Raw genomic sequence first — 16,949 nt, 5'->3', positions numbered from 1 at the left:
CTGATTATTCCTGAAGCATCTAAATAATCTTCAAAACGCAAAGAATTACTGTGGCAGTAACACGAGAGCAGCTCGTTGTTGAAGCATGCATACAGAGGAAGCTGTGCGTCATGCGTAAAACCCAACAGAACTATTTTATCCACCATATTCGGTCTCTTTCTGTGCATCACAAAAATAAATAACAGCTGGTAGCTGCTGAGTGAAAGATTAGTTTCACCCGCGACATTCTCACCGTCGGACATCGCTATAAAACAAATAGATACCAATGTGTAAAGAAAAGAAACAGGCTAATGTCCAAAGCGATGCTCTGTTCAACAACAGGACACTTTTAATATATCTCAATCAATGCAGTGATCGTCTAACATAGATCTTACAGTGTGTAGGCTTCATTTGCTCTGCAGAGACTATAAAGACGCTTTTAATGCGCCGTTAGTGGAACGTGAAAGTGTTTCACTTGCCGACTTGTGAAAGAGCGACGCAGGCTGCAGTGCCGTGGTGTGCGCTCACTGGATTTCAGTTGTAGTAGAACAACTCTTAGATACCTTACAGCCTTCGGAAGAATAATTATTCTGCATATCCAACAAATGGCTGATTGTCCTAATAGTGTTTTGGGAAAGTAATGTAGCTGTCTGATGTGGACTGCAGTAGAAGACATTTTGACATGAAAATTGGATCCATATAATAAATAGAATAATGTACTTCTATGTCAGTACAAAACGTAGATTTTGAAATGTTGGCTATAATGCTTCCTCTGCCTATCAGGTGATCAACCTCACCATAAATCCACACACGTGTTAATTTCAGCGCCACCGATAAAGTGCAGCTCACAGCTGCTTCAGGTGGAGCAGAGAGGACAGACACAGAGCTACAGCTGGATCATCTTATTCTCTGCTAATTTGCAGGAGAATAAATAACAATAATCTCTCTCTCGCTCTCTCGCGCTCCCGCGCCCATAACATTAGTTAAGTTCAATTTTCGGCCTTTTGTTGTTTGTTTAAAAAAAATCCTTATTGGGGATGCCCAGGGCTAACGACGCCGCTGCTGAGGGCAATAGACTGTGTTCTTCTAATCCTAATTATAAATAAAGATTTTTTTTGTCATCTGTTAACTCAAAATAACATAATTCATACTAACAACTAACTAACAATATCTGACATAAATTTTTCCTATGGCAAGAAACGCTTCTGACATGTCCTGAATCTATATTTCAGGTCTTGATGATGAGAACTGCAGGAGTGTGAATTATGTCCTCAGGAGAATCTCGGCCCTGAAAGGTTCTTCAGTGAACATTTCAAGTGAATATTTGCATCCTAACTAAAGTATAAAGTATAAAGTTTGGTACAAAATAAAGATAAGTAGCAGGAAGGAAGAGCTGACTGAAGCTGCAGATTGTGTGTATCATGGCAACATGAACCACATCCTAAAAATGAAAAAGCTGATGACCTCAGCAGAATATACATTCAGACTGCAGAAAGACGACAAAGGACAGAAAAGGCCCGGAGTAATTGTGATTGCCACAGGTAACTCTTAACATCCAATTCACAACAACAATGTGTTGCAAACTCACAGCTCCTCACTAGCAGAAATCAGCAGACAATGCCTCACTCAAAACTGCTGAATATTTCAGGGCTAGCTCATGTTGAAGTGTTGAAGTCATGTGGAAGTCGTGGACTTGCTGTCTGTGTACTTTTGTGCAACTGTGTGGATGTTTTGGTCGATACCGGCAGACGACCTATTTCATCATTTAGCTATGAGGATTTGTATTGAGATTGTATGTGAATTTTACTGTTACAAAAACATGTAACCCTTTCAGATCTGAAAGTGAAGTTTAAACCCATAAACCAAAACAAACAGTTGGCAGTCAGGAAACTACTCCTTTGCTGTCAAAACCCACAACAACATTAGCTCCAGCCAGTGAAGAGACACTTAAAATTCAAACTGGATACCAGCAGCAGCTGAAGGAATCGTAGCTATTCTGCTGTCTTTTTGTGGATTTGGTAAGCAGCACTGTGCTTTGTTTCAGACCAATGACAAAAATCAAATCTGAAATCACTTACTAGTTTATATCTTCATTCATTTCAGTGACCAGAAGAAAGATGTTTTCCACTCAATCTCCTACAACTGAAGAATAAGACAACATAACAGGTAAAGATTTTAACTAAAACTCTGCTGTATTAGAGTAACAGAGGAGGAGTGAAAACCGTTAGGTGCAGTATGATGTAAAGTAATGTTCTTTGTGTTTGTCTTGTCAGCCAAACCCTTGTGCACTTCTCAAAGAACCAGCCAGATCCTCACTGCTCCAACATCCAACCACCTCAACCTCATGTGCACTGTGCAGTTGTCAACTTTAGATGAAACAGGACTCCTCAGTGAACATCTGATGTCATTATAAATGAATCAGAATCTACTTTGTTATCTTGTTCATACTGACAAAACTTTAGCAGGACAGCAGGACATTGTAGCTGTCAGTGAAACAAATATTGAGGCATTTGGCCACATTTTCTCAAGCGGTCAGGACGCTACGCAGAGCTAGTGTCAAATGAGAGTTGTTGAAACTCTGGCAGGGAAAAAGCCAGCTAGTCACATTAGAAACAGTTAGACAGTAAACCTCCTGCATGAATGGTTATGATTATTGATGAGATGGTAGCATTAACAAATTAGAGGCCAATTTCGGCCATTTTTCTTGCCCAAGGATTTAATCAATGAAAACAACTCACAAATATGAAACTGCTGTTTTGTCCAACCGGAATTAATATTATACAGGTGATGAGCTGTATAGTATACTACTACATAAAATGACAATGCATATAGTAAAATTAAATCATTAATATATATATACATATATACTATTAGATTCAAATTTAACTTTCTATCTAATGTTAGGCTGTTATAATAATATACATGCTAATACACTCATTTAAATTAGTTTCTCCTCCGTGTTGTGGAAAGAGTCTCTGCAGTGGAAAGATGCTGGTGTGCCAGTATGTGCTCCTAGCCTTCTCCTGAGAGCAACACCTTTCCCTTGTTCTGTTTTACAGCTGTTTTAGTTATTGTAGTACTGTTCGGTAGTCTTGTTTACATTAGGTGTGAGTTGTGTGAGTGCTGCTGGTGACGGATGTCCCTGCTTCAGTGTTTAAAAGCTGTTTTCAATGTCAACTTTGTAAAACATCTGTTTCAATATTTTAAGGTCAATGCCAAGTGTACAGATAAAAGGGTCTTCACTTCCATAGTCCTCTAATAGTTTCACACCATGGTTGAACACAAGGAGAAGGAGCACACACGTAGCGTAAATATGTATATAATAAATAGTTTGTTAAACTGTGTTGCTATTTTTCACTGTGCTCCTAAATGTCTCATGTGCTCCTTAGGAAAAAGTTTAGCGTAGAGCCGTGCATCTGCAGCTGAGGTGACCCCACTGCTCTCACTTTATCAAACGGAGAAAAGACAACATGAGATGAGGCCTGATACCAAGTGTGAGTGTGTTTTGTGTGTGAGAGAGACAGAGAGAGAGGGAGAAAAACCTTTGCTGAATCTGTACTGAATAAATGTTGCAGGTTTTGTGCATCAATACAGTGTCTTGTGATTTGATAGATTTTCTGACTTTCTACTTTAAATATTATGTGTAAAGTGGTTGAGAGAGCCAACTGCAAGAGTGAAAAATTAAATTAAATAATATAAGTAACAGTTATCAACTACAATCAACTTCAGCCATTAACATCAGTATGATGCAGTATAAGCTAGATATTATTAGGGTGATAGCTAGGCAATTTAGATATTTTCCCTTATGAGATGTTTGACAAGATGGTGTCCTCTCTCATCACTCCCTTGTTGTCCTGTACACTGCTGCCTGCAAAATGGACACTCTCTATAGAGAAGCACTAATTTGAGATTTGGGACACTTTGCATCTATAAAATGTATTGCATACTTTTGTCCGTACATTTCACTCTGAAAAATGGTGGATGGTAAATGCAGTGCACTTTACAGTAAATAGGAAGGGATTTTACCCACAACCGTAGACTTATTTTGTCCCATCTGGAAGTTGTGAAACAACCACCTGAGGACTGAGTTCAGTCAGATACATAATAACATTAAGCAAGTGTTTAGATAATGTGACATAATGTGAATTCAATTTTATTTATATAGCGCCAAATCACAACAGTTATCTCACAGCGCTTTTCATAAAAGAGCAGGTCTAAACCGTACTCTATGATGCTATTTACAGAAGCCCAACAGTTCCCACAAAGAGCAAGCACTAGGCGACAGAGGCAAGGAAAAACTTCCTTTTAAGAGGCAGAAACCTCGAGCAGAACCATGGCTCAGGGTGGGCGGCCATCTGCCTCGACCGGTTGGGAGTGAAGGTTAGAGAGGGAGAGAGAGAGCGGGAGAGAGAGAGAGAGAGAGAGAGAGAGGGCAGGAGAAGAACAGGGAGAAAAAGAGAGGGATGGAAGGAGAGAGAGAGGGGAAGGAGGCAGCCTACACAATATACACACAGAGGTACAGACAGTAAAGGTGATGTTGCTATAGACTAAATGAAAAATGGTACAGATATTTATAGAAGTGTTAATGGTAACAGTCGTAATGTTAATGATTAATAACAATAATAACGATAGGACTAGTAACAATAGTCGTTGCAGCAGAGGGTGTCGAGCAGGAACACGGGGGCAGCAGGTGACCCGCAACCACAGATCCAGACTCCACAGCTCCAGAGCCAGAAAACCTGCAGGAAGTGATAGGAGGAGAGAGGAGAGGGACGAGAAAGCACAAGACTACCGGAAAGGGGAGAAGTTGTGTTAGTAACATGCAATAATGGGATGAGGTTACATACAGAGGGAGAGAAAGTAGAGGAGAGAGGAGTTCAGTGCATCATAGGAAATCCCCCGGCAGTCTAGGCCTATAGCAGCATAACTAAGGGATGGTTCAGGACTAACCTGAGCCAGCCCTAACTATAAGCTTTATCAAAGAGGAAAGTCTTAAGCCTACTCTTAAATGTGGAGATGGTGTCTGCCTCCTGAACTCAAACTGGAACCTGGTTCCACAGGAGAGGAGCTTGATAGCTGAACGCTCTGGCTCCTAGTCTACTTTTGGAGACTCTAGGAACCACAAGTAACCCTGCATTCTGGGAGCGCAGTGCTCTGGTGGGGTAGTAAGGTACTATGAGCTCTTTAAGATAAGATGGTGCCTGACCATTAAGAGCTTTGTAGGTAAGAAGAATGATTTTAAATTCTATTCTGGATTTTACTGGAAGCCAATGCAGAGAAGCTAAAACAGGAGAAATATGATCTATTTTCCTGGTTCCTGTCAGAATACGTGCTGAAGCATTCTGGATCAGCTGAAGAGTCTTAATGGACTTTTTCGAGCAGCCTGATAATAAGGAATTGCAGTAATCCAGCCTAGAAGTAACAAATGCATGGACTAGTTTTTCTGCATCATTTTTAGACAGGATGTTCCAGATTTTCGCAATATTACGTAGGTGAAAAAAGGCGGTCCTTGAAATTTGCTTAATGTGAGACTTAAACGACATGTCCTGATCAAAGATAACTCCAAGATTCCTCACGGTGGTGCTGGAGGCCAGGGCGATGCCATCCAGGGAAACTATATCTTTAGATAATGCGTCACGGAGGTGCTTAGGCCCCAGAACAATAACTTCAGTTTTATCTGAGTTTAACATTAGAAAATTACAGGTCATCCAGGTTTTAACATCCTGAAGGCACATTTGAAGTTTAGCTAACTGATGAGTTTCATCTGGTTTGATCGAAAGATATAACTGAGTATCATCTGCATAACAATGAAAGCTTATGGAATATTTCCTGACAATATTGCCTAAAGGAAGCATATATAAAGTGAAGAGGATTGGTCCGAGGACAGATCCTTGAGGAACTCCATGACTAACTTTGGCATGCACGGAGGACTCATCGTTAACATGTACAAACTGAAATCGATCTGATAAATAAGACTTAAACCAGCTTAGAGAGGTTCCTTTAATGCCAATGAAATGTTCCAGTCTCTGCAATAGGATCTGATGGTCAATGGTATCAAATGCAGCACTAAGATCTAATAAAACCAGTACAGAGACAAGTCCTTTGTCTGATGCAATAAGGAGGTCGTTAGTAATTTTCACCAGTGCTGTCTCTGTGCTATGATGAGCTCTAAATCCTGACTGAAAATCCTCAAATAAACTATTGCTCTGTAGAAAGTCACACAGCTGTTTAGCAACTGCTTTCTCCAGAACCTTAGAGAGAAATGGAAGGTTAGATATAGGTCTATAGTTGGCTAAAACATCCGGATCAAGTTTGGGCTTTTTCAGAAGAGGTTTAATTAAAGCTACTTTAAAGTACTGTTGTACATAGCCTGTTGATAAAGATAGATTGATCATATCTAGTATAGAAGTGCTGACTAAGGGTAAAACATCTTTAAGCAACCTAGTCGGGATGGGGTCTAAGAGGCAGGTTGATGGTTTAGAAGAAGAAATTATTGAAGTTAGTTGGTAAAGATTGAGGGAAGCAAAACAGTCTAAACATATATCTGGTTCTACAGCTGTTTCTAAGGTTCCTGAGTTAAGAGATAAGTCGGTGCCAATTGAGGGCAGGTCTTGGTGAATTTTGTCTCTAATAGCTAGAATTTTATCATTAAAGAAGCTCATGAAGTCGTAACTACTGAGAGCTATGGGAATACTTGGTTCAATAGAGCTGCGACTCTCTGTCAGCCTGGCTACAGTGCTGAAAAGAAACTTGGGGTTGTTCCTATTTTCCTCTATTAATGACGAGTAGTACGCTGCTCTAGCATTACGGAGGGCCTTCCTATAAGTTTTAAGACTATCTTGCCAAATTAAACGAGAATTTTCCACTTTGGTGGAACGCCAATTCCTCTCAAGTTTCCGCGATATTTGCTTTAATTTGCGAGTTTCAGTATTATACCATGGAGCTAACCGTCTTTGTTTTAGTATTTTCTTTTTTAGAGGGGCTACAGAGTCCAGTGTCATTCGCAGCGAGCCTGCAGCACTATCAACAAGATGATTGATTTGGGAGGGACTGAAATTAGCATAGGAGTCCTCCGTTACTTTGTGACTAGATAATGTATTTAGAGCTGATGGAATCGCATCCTTAAATTTAGCTACAGCACTATCAGACAGACATCTTGTATAGACATTTTTGCCCAATGGCGTGTAGTCCAGCAATACAAACTCAAAAGTTATCAAACAGTGGTCGGATAAAGAGGGATTCTGTGGGAACACCACTAAATGTTCAATTTCAATACCATACACCAAAACAAGGTCGAGGGTGTGGTTAAAACAGTGAGTCGGTTCATGAACACTCTGAGAGAAGCCAATGGAATCTAACAGAGAGATAAACACAGTACTAAAGCTGTCATTCTCAACGTCCACATGAATATTAAAATCCCCTACAATAATAACTTTGTCCGTTTTAAGGACTAAAGTTGACAAAAACTCTGCAAATTCAGATAAGAATTCAGAATACGGGCCAGGTGCTCGGTACACTATAACGAAGAGAATTGGTTGCAGTGATTTCCAACTTGGGTGCGAAAGACTAAGAACAAGGCTTTCAAATGAGTTATAGTTTGGTTTAGGTTTAGAGCTGATTCATAGGCTAGAGTCGAAGATAGCTGCAACTCCACCTCCTCGGCCTGTGCCTCGAGGAATGTGAGTATTAATATGACTGGGAGGGGTGGATTCATTTAGGCTAACATATTCTCCATCACCCAGCCAGGTTTCAGTAAGACCAAATAAATCAATATCATAATCTGATATTAGTTCATTTACTAGTACACCTTTAGAAGAGAGAGATCTGATGTTTAAGAGTCTACATTTAACTCTCCTTTCGTTTGCACTATTGCTCTTGTGGTTTTCATTTTTATGAGGTTTTTATGCACAGCTCCTCTTCTGTTTACCTTTTTAAATAATTTCAATGGTCGGGGGGTAGACACCGTCACTATAGGTTTTTCACTAAGTAACTCCTGAAATGGAGGAGCAGAGAAGTGTGTTAGACTGCGACTCTGCCTCCCGGTCTCAACTCTGGGTTGTCATGGATTTGGTCCACTAATAAACTTGGCCAGATTTCTAGAAATGAGAGCTGCTCCTTCCCAAGTGGGATGGATGCGTCTCTCCGGATCAGACCAGGTCTTCCCCAGAAAGTCTGCCAATGATCTACAAAGCCCACATCGTGGGCCCACTCAGTGCCTCCCAAAACACTAAAATCGTAATAACTAGACTTTATAGATAAATATCTATACAGTTATATAATTATATAGTAAATAACTTCAGTGGAAAACATTCACTGTTTTTAGTAACTGACATGGCAGCAAGTGATATTTTTATCTAATCAGGTAAAGGAAGTTTTTCACTGGCTACATCAACTAATCAACAATTTTGTACAGAATGAATAGTTAGGAGCATGTGAATGTTCTGTAGTGTATTAAAAGGTCATCAAAGTTAACCAACCTGATAACAGTGTCTTTTGATTGCCTCACCTCCTGTAGCTCTCACACTGTCAACTTAATAGTGAAATATATTTTTGCATGTTGCATAAAGAGCTAATACATTTTTTCAAAAGAAAAAATAACTAAAGAGAAAATAATGAGTGAAGAGATGATTTTGTTATTGAAAAAGCTTTTCTTTGCACCATTACCTACTATGGAACACAGTTTTCACTTGTTTCCTTTCACTAAGAATATTAATCACAGGAAGGAAGAGTAGTTTTGATGTCAGAGCTGCAAGCAATGTACTAACAGCCTTCACAATGACCAACAGTTGACTCCAGGATTTAGGTTGTAAGCAAACTGCTGTTGATTTTAACCACTGGGTTACATATTGGATTTCTTTCTGGATGGGTTTTCATGAATGCAGCAGTTGTGATAAGGCCAATACAAATACTGTCATACAATTGACTTTCTGAAGGAAACTGAAGGACTGCCACAGCCATGTTGTTGGCACAAGCTGGATGTGTGTTCATGGGTCTCATTCTGTACATCTCAGGTATGGATGCTTGTTTATCCCCTTTTATAAAATGATTATTAACTTTAAACTTTTTAAAACATTTTTACTGGGTATGAGTCAAACAAGATATTAGTATTTAGCAACTCTTCAAATGGTATAATCTGTCCAGATGTTTACTAATGAAAGAATTTGTTAAAGGGGTTCTGGCACGAGCAAACCACATCTGTGCCTTAAAAGGCTCATCAGTGGAGCTGCCCTGCTCAGCTCGACATCCTACTTCAAGCATGAAATGGTACACTGTACTCTGGGATGAAACTGAGACTGTCCTGAATGAGCTCTCTGCAGATGGAAATCGTGTATCATACAACAAGTCTGAAGACAGTCACCCCACTCTAACAATCAATAATCTGACAGACAGTGATGCAAACTTGTACTGCTGCGGAGAAACTACTGAAAAAACATATCACTGCAGGAAAAATGCAATCCGGCTCTATGTTTCAGGTACAATGGTTGTCAACTTGTCAGTAATAATTACTTCTTTTAACAATATATATATAATTTCATACACCATTTTCCCAGACCTGCAGGTAAAGGTGATTCCTGCCACAGAGGGACAGACAGTAACACTGATGTGTAACACCAGCTGTCCTCTGACTGAAAACCCTGCAGCCTACATCTGGTACAGGAACAGAGAGTTTCGCTATCAGGACTGGTCTCCCTGGTACCAACAGCTGGTCAGCAGTGACAAAGCAGTCAGATACTCCTGTGCTATCAAAGGCTACGAGGGTCTCAGAGCCCCTGAAGTCTCAGTGGGTGAGTGACAACATCTAGCTCCTCATCATGTTACACAACCTTTGGTCTAACATGCTACACCTTCAAGAAATACTGAATCATTGAGGAACTTATAAGAAACTATCACTAGTATAAATACTGACTGTATTTTTTTCCCCCCAGATTTTGTCACACCAACATGCTTTAATGTGACCTATGCTAAAGGGAGAATGTGTTCTTACAAGCAGACATCAGTGGATGAGCCCTGCTCCATCACATATCCAACAGGTTCAACTCACCACAAATATTTACACACCTCTCACACTCAGATCTTTAGTTCATTTTTTCACAATACAGATCTATTTGACAATGTGTCATTTATTTTATCTTCATGTTTTTTTTCCTCATTTTTACTACATATTCTGTCTTTCTGTAGCAATGAAGCTCTGATATTTAACACTTGATGTCATGTATGTACTTATTAATTCATCTAATTTAAAATCACATATATGAAAAGTTTAGTTATCATTTCCAAACAGAAGTGCGTGTTCAAAGGACTTCTGAGTCACCGGTTTCACTGACCTGCACGACCAGCTGTCCTCTGACTGACCTCAAACCTGCCTATAGGTGGTACCAGAACAGACAGTTAAACAGACAAACTGAGAGTCAACAGTTTTCAGTTTCCCACGGTACTGGAAGCTTCTCCTGTGCTGTAAAAGGTTTCGAGGATCTGCTATCTGATGAAGTCTGTGAGTATGAGCCTATTGACCTACTGTGTGGTTTTAACTACCACACTGGTGCCACAAATCTAAATACAAGAAAGTCAGTGAGATATGTGATGATCTGGATAATGTTGCAGCATCACAGAGGTAGATAACAGAAACTGCATACAGTATGATCAAGTAGCCCAAGTTCTGTGAATCACTCTTTGATTAAATTATTTGAATTAATCTATCTATCTCTATCTAAAATTAGTGTGTTTTTCTTTTTTCCTGGACATGAAATCACTAATGAAATTGTGTTGCCATCTTGTGGCCACTAGATGTCCTTGTAGAATGACAGCACTTCAAGTCAGCCAGGAAAAACAGGAGCATTGTCTCCTCATAAAACTAATCTGTTGAGTAAACAGTTCTAAGACAGTCTGCATTGTAGAGTATACAGAATATGTATCTTTTATAATTTCAAAAAATTGCCATTAAACACTTTCCTTTGACTCTGAATGCAAGTCCTTGCATGTGAGGAGCATGACTGCGTATGCTCACTAGTGCCGAAGTCCTAGTACTGCAACTATCAACTATTTTCCTAGTCAATTAATCTGCCAATTATTATTATTATTAGTTGTTTGGTCAATAAAATGCGGTCAAATTGTGAAATATGTCGATCAGTGTTTCCCAAAGCCCAAGATGACGTTTCAAATAACTTGTTTTGTCCACAACCCAAGGATGACAGAAACTAGAAAATGAAGCTGGAATCAGAGAATTTAGAAAATTGATTATCAAAATATTTCGCAAAAAAATGATTAGTTAACAACTAATCGGGGCGGTCCAGTGGATAGTACTGTGGCCTCACAGCAAGAAGATCGCAGGTTCAAACCCTGGCCTTTCTGTGTGGAGTTTGCATGTTCTCCCCTCGTCTGCGTGGGTTCTTTCCGGGTGCTCCGGCCTCGTCCCACAGTCCAAAAACATGCAGACTAGGTTGATTGGTGACCCTAAAGGTGTGAGTGTGACTGGTTGTTTGTCTATGTGTGGCCCTGCGATGGACTGGCGACCTATCCAGGGTGTACCCCACCTTTCGCCCGATGTCAGCTGGGATTGGCTCCAGCCCCCCCCGACCCTGTACGCAGGATGAATGGATGGATGATTGGAACAACTAATCGATCAATCGTTGCAGCTCTAAAGCTCACAGTGAAGAAATGATGAAATCCACAAAAGAAATAAGACTTTCTAGTTTATGAGATTGCAGCTCAAGATAAAAACAGAAAAATGTTAACTTTTTTTTTGTTTTCCATTTTCCAAACTGAATGAGATAATTGAATGAAAATCAAAAACACTGAGACCAGGACACATTTGTTCTTAATTCTTCCAATGAGTAATGCCATTCAAGCCTTAACATTTATGTTAAACACTACTGTTTCAGGTTCTGAGGATGAGAACTGCTGGAGTGTGAATTATGTCAGCAGGAGGATCTGTGTTCTGAAAGGTTCTTCAGTGAACATTTCAAGTAAATACTCTCATCCCGCCTCAAAGAAGCCAAAGTCTAAATTGTGGTATAAAGTGAAAAGAAGTGGGAAGAAAGAAGTTGAAGAGCTGATGAGGGCTTCAGATTGTGTGGAGTATCATGATGACATGAAGAATCATCACATCCTGAGAATCAACAACCTGAGAAAGAGTGACTCAGCAGAATACACATTCAGACTGGAGCAACAAGATGGAACATGGAAACAGTCTGACTTTTCTGGAGTGACTTTGGTTGTCACAGGTAAGTCTGTAGAATAGAAACAATGCAGATGAGTGATTGATTACAGTGTTTTGTTTGTTTTTCTTTGATGATGTCTTGTTGGAATGTGAATAACACAGCTGACGTTTTGTTGGAATGTGAATAACACAGCTGACATTTTGTGTAGCCCAAAGTCTTTTGCTCACCACTGCTGGGTTTTCAGGAGCATGTTTTCAGAATTTTAAGGCTGGTTGATGTTTCATGGACTAAAGTGCAGGAGGCCAAGAGCTGCTGTCTATGTAATACCCTTTTAAGGGCAATTTTTAAATCCTTGTTCCTACAGGTTTCATCAAAATATGCACAGCCAATCAGTGTTTCAGTGTTTGTTATTTTTTTTGTTTGCTTGTTCCTTGACTGTCTTCTCACAGCAGCAAATGTAGAAGAGAACAAGTGAGATGTCATAATGAAGCTGTTATGATTAATCAATTAGTTGTTAACAGTTCAGTTTGAGTAATTTCATAAGAAAAGCTTATTAAATGTGATTTTTTTTTTCTGGTTTCTTTAGTCCTCTATGACAGTAAACTAATTATATATATGGGTTGTGGACAAAACAGAAAACAGACAAAAAAGACTTTTGAGGATGTCATCTTGGGCTTTGACTGATCAACATTTTTCACCATTTGAGGACATTTTATATACCAAACAACCAATCGATTAATCGGAAGAAAAAAATCGAAAATAATCTTATGATTAATCATTAATGAAAGTACTCGACAATGAAAACAAGTGACAATAAAAAATAATCATTGCAGCTATTTGTTGTTATATTACATTAAAAAGCCTTACATGTAAATGATTTGGCGTACAAAGAATGTGATTTCATTACCAGAGATCAGGGTGTCCTATCTTAGATACCTTCAGCATTAGACTCTTTTTACCTTAAAGGTTATCTTTGCCTCAATATTGTAGCTTTCGCTGACTAAATTTAGCCGCCTGGCAGAACAGTCACTTTAAGGACTTATTTATCATTGAGTAAATTTACTGACACATTAATTCATGTTTCAGGCCTGAAAGTGAAGATCCATCCTGCAGTGGTGACAGAGGGCCAGAGAGTCACACTGACCTGCAGTACCAGCTGCCCTCTGGCTGACAACACAACCTACATCTGGTACTTGAACAGTCGACCTTTGACCCTGCCAGAGAACCAAAACAAACACCTGGTTCTAGACCCAGTCAGCAGTCAGCAAGCAGGAAACTACTGCTGTGCAGTCGAAACTGGCAGAAAATACATTAACTCCATTGAAAGATCTCTGACTGTTATAAATATTAAAGGGAAACATACAGCAGCAGCAGCAGCTGCAGCAGTCTGTGCTGCTCTCCTGTTGATCTTACTTCTGGTTGTCTTCTTATGGGTTAGGTGAGTAACACTGTGCTCTGCTGCAAATCAATGACATTCAATTTCTAAATCTAAAATCACTTGTTTATGTAAATATTCATTCATTTCATTTACCAGAAGAAAGAGGACTTCATGTAAATCTACTAAAACTGAAGCAACGGCCAACATTGAGCAGGTAAAGATCAGACATTTTAACAATGTTCTTGCGCAATATGTAAGCGTTAACAGGGCTGTAGGATTTAAAACTCATGATAATTTATGATTGTTAATATGGTGAGCACAGTAAAACATGCACAATTAATTTGATTTTTGGCAAAGAACAGACATTTAGAAATTTTGCTGCATTAGAAAACATCACTCTCATCTATCCTGCTTCCCTTTAGAGGGAGTGATTATTAAAATGAAACAAAACATCATTGTTCTGACATAGAAGTACATTTTTCTATTTATTATATGGATCCAATTTTCATGTCAAAATGTCTTCTACTGCAGTCCACATCAGACAGCTACATTACTTTCCCAAAACACTATTAGGACAATCAGCCATTTGTCGGATATGCAGAATAATTATTCTTCCGAAGGCTATCTAAGAGTTACTCCTGCTACATTCCAGTTTTCAGTGTAGAGGGTTTGTGTACCACGATGTAAAATCAGATTATAATCTTGTCTCCCCATCAGCTGATCCCTGGTCCTGTGTATGAAAACATCTCAGCTCAACCTGCAGAGCCGGAAGAACTTCACTATAGCAGAGTCCACTTCTCTAAGACCCAGACTGTTCCTCTTTACTCCACCGTCCAACCACATCAGCCTCAAGAACAGGAGCATGTCGCTTATGCTGCCGTCAACTTCAGATCCAAAACGACTTCTGAGTGAACATTTCATTACAACTTATTTAGGATCTATAACGTGGCCTTACTCATCTTGATCATTGGTACTTTCCATTCCAGTATTTCCAACAATCCCACAATACACAGAGGTGTGTTGTGGGCAAGATTTCTGCCAAATATGAAGTACTTTTAACATTACAAGTCTTCTGCACCACCATTTCACTTCACTCCATGCAAGACAGCCAATCATATACAAAGACATATCAACCAATGAGGTGTTACTAATGACTGATAAGTGAGTGATACCAGGTAAAATATGCTGGTCTCACAATAAAGTTGAACTCTGTGTCATAAAAGAAGCTGGAGTTTTGATCTCTTTAGACTGTTTTCTTTTCTTCATGCACCTTGGAAGTAGGTGCAGTTGTGCCGGAAGTTAGTTTTCCACTGCATTGTCCACTGAGAGCACCTGGTGTCTGAAAAGCTGTCTTCAGACCACATTAGAGTATAACATGAATTCTCACTTTGTGCAAACTTTTAAATGCAGCGTGAAACAAGAGGACAATCCTGTGTTCCATAACTCCCACTGGATTTGGAAGTCCAGCTCTGAGGGTTTTTATCTTCAAAAAACAGATATTGCGTGTTTCCTTATGTGTAAGATTTAAGCAGCTCAAGAGCTAAAAGCTTGTGCAGCGCAGCATGCAACACTGCTTGAAAATCCCTAAGAAGGTTTAATGAACAGATTTCATGATCTACAGGAGAAAAGGCAACAGGTTATGTTGCTTATTGATCCTGCCACTGCCTAATCAAACAGTGGCAGGTTACGCAGCTTCTCAAGGGATGACTGAACAGACTGACCATGTCTGATGACTTACTGTACAGATAGCTTGATAAAGCAGATGGTTCAGTGGCATTACCAGACCATAATGCAATTCAACAAATGTGGGTTGCCTTTGTTTTCCTTTCTGGTGTGTTTCATGTTGCTCATTACTCTGTGTTATTTGCAGCTGCAACTGTATGAATGTTTCTGTAAATCTGAGTTTGCCCTTGAACAAATGTTTTATCCTACATGTTCTTTAGTGTATTAAAAGATCATAGACATTTATTTGCAGCTTGGTCTTCAAAGAAGTTTTTGCCAATACACAAAACATCCACAGACTGGAAGAGATAATTAATAAGATAATTTTGTCTGTGTCTAGAATGAAAGTGGAAAAAGCAATTTAGGAGCTTAAAGTAAGTAGAGTGCAGTGTACAGCACTGCGTGAAAACTCGCAATAATGTTATGAGAACAGATTCCATGTTTTACAAGCAAAAAGGCCACAGATCAGGTTTTTTGGAAAGCCCCATTAGAGGCAGGTGAATCATTGTTGGAATAAATGAACCATTTTAAATATGTAAATCTTAAAATTTCATTAGACTCTGTAAATGAAGTATAATTTCATGGATCTGTCTTTCCTAACCTGTCTGGTTGTATCAGAACACAAGCCAGAATTAAAAAAAACAAGCTGTTGTAGCTTAATGCAAGAGAATAAAACTGAATCTATACAGATTTGTTTTGGCTCTCTTTGTCTGACTGGATGCTACACCTAAAGTAAATAGGTGTACATAGCGCCAATTCATAACAGAAGTTATCTCATTGCACTTTTCATCTAGAGCAGGTCTACACTCACTTAAAGGATTATTAGGAACACCTGTTCAATTTCTCATTAATGCAATTATCTAATCAACCAATCACATGGCAGTTGCTTCAATGCATTTAGGGGTGTGGTCCTGGTCAAGACAATCTCCCGAACTCCAAACTGAATGTCAGAATGGGAAAGAAAGGTGATTTAAGCAATTTTGAGTGTGGCACGGTTGTTGGTGCCAGACGGGCCGGTCTGAGTATTTCACAATCTGCTCAGTTACTGGGATTTTCACGCACAACCATTTCTAGGGTTTACAAAGAATGGTGTGAAAAGGGAAAAACATCCAGTATGCGGCAGTCCTGTGGGCGAAAAAATGCCTTGTTGATGCTAGAGGTCAGAGGAGAATGGGCCGACTGATTCAAGCTGATAGAAGAGCAACTTTGACTGAAATAACCACTCGTTACAACCGAGGTATGCAGCAAAGCATTTGTGAAGCCACAACACGCACAACCTTGAGGCGGATGGGCTACAACAGCAGAAGACCCCACTGGGTACCACTCATCTCCACTACAAATAGGAAAAAGAAGCTACAATTTGCAAGAGCTCACCAAAATTGGACAGTTGAAGACTGGAAAAATGTTGCCTGGTCTGATGAGTCTCGATTTCTGTTGAGACATTTAGATGGTAGAGTCAGAATTTGGCATAAACAGAATGAGAACATGGATCCATCATGCCTTGTTACCACTGTGCAGGCTGGTGGTGGTGGTGTAATGGTGTGGGGGATGTTTTCTTGGCACACTTTAGGCCCCTTAGTGCCAATTGGGCATCGTTTAAATGCCACAGCCTACCTGAGCATTGTTTCTGACCATGTCCATCCCTTTATGGCCACCATGTACCCATCCTCTGATGGCTACTTCCAGCAGGATAATGCACCATGTCACAAAGC

General features: G+C 39.6%; 1 protein-coding gene across 2 annotated transcripts; it reads left to right on the top strand.

The window, feature by feature from the left end:
* The first annotated feature begins 8,448 nt into the window (after positions 1 to 8,448).
* Positions 8,449 to 15,923, top strand: LOC119898646. Of its 2 annotated transcripts, none has more exons than XM_038712820.1 (9): positions 8,449 to 8,990; positions 9,150 to 9,452; positions 9,531 to 9,764; positions 9,906 to 10,010; positions 10,262 to 10,471; positions 11,859 to 12,200; positions 13,224 to 13,575; positions 13,675 to 13,729; positions 14,233 to 15,923. In XM_038712820.1, exons 1-9 carry the CDS (start codon positions 8,936 to 8,938, stop codon positions 14,425 to 14,427), a joined length of 1,851 nt encoding a protein of 616 aa, XP_038568748.1. In that variant the 5' UTR covers positions 8,449 to 8,935; the 3' UTR covers positions 14,428 to 15,923. The 2 variants fall into 2 exon arrangements, with proteins under 2 accessions (XP_038568748.1, XP_038568747.1); XM_038712819.1 differs by having other exon boundaries at positions 8,455 to 8,990; positions 13,672 to 13,729.
* Positions 15,924 to 16,949: the final 1,026 nt, after the last annotated feature.

This window comes from Micropterus salmoides, unplaced genomic scaffold (genome assembly GCF_014851395.1).
Source record: "Micropterus salmoides isolate LMB-PRFRI ecotype aquatic unplaced genomic scaffold, ASM1485139v1 Ms_hic_scaffold_12, whole genome shotgun sequence".
Lineage (NCBI taxonomy): Eukaryota > Metazoa > Chordata > Actinopteri > Centrarchiformes > Centrarchidae > Micropterus > Micropterus salmoides.
The sequence above is the reverse complement of the archived record's forward strand: the minus strand, read 5'-3'. Positions and strand labels throughout refer to the sequence as shown.

Coding starts and splice junctions, on each gene's coding strand:
- LOC119898646 (XM_038712819.1), top strand. CDS start 8,936: ATGTTGTTGGCACAAGCTGGATGTGTGTTCATGGGTCTCATTCTGTAC. Junction 13,576..13,671: donor GTTGTCTTCTTATGGGTTAG/GTGAGTAACACT, acceptor TTCATTTACCAG/AAGAAAGAGGACTTCATGTA. Junction 13,730..14,232: donor CAACGGCCAACATTGAGCAG/GTAAAGATCAGA, acceptor TCTCCCCATCAG/CTGATCCCTGGTCCTGTGTA.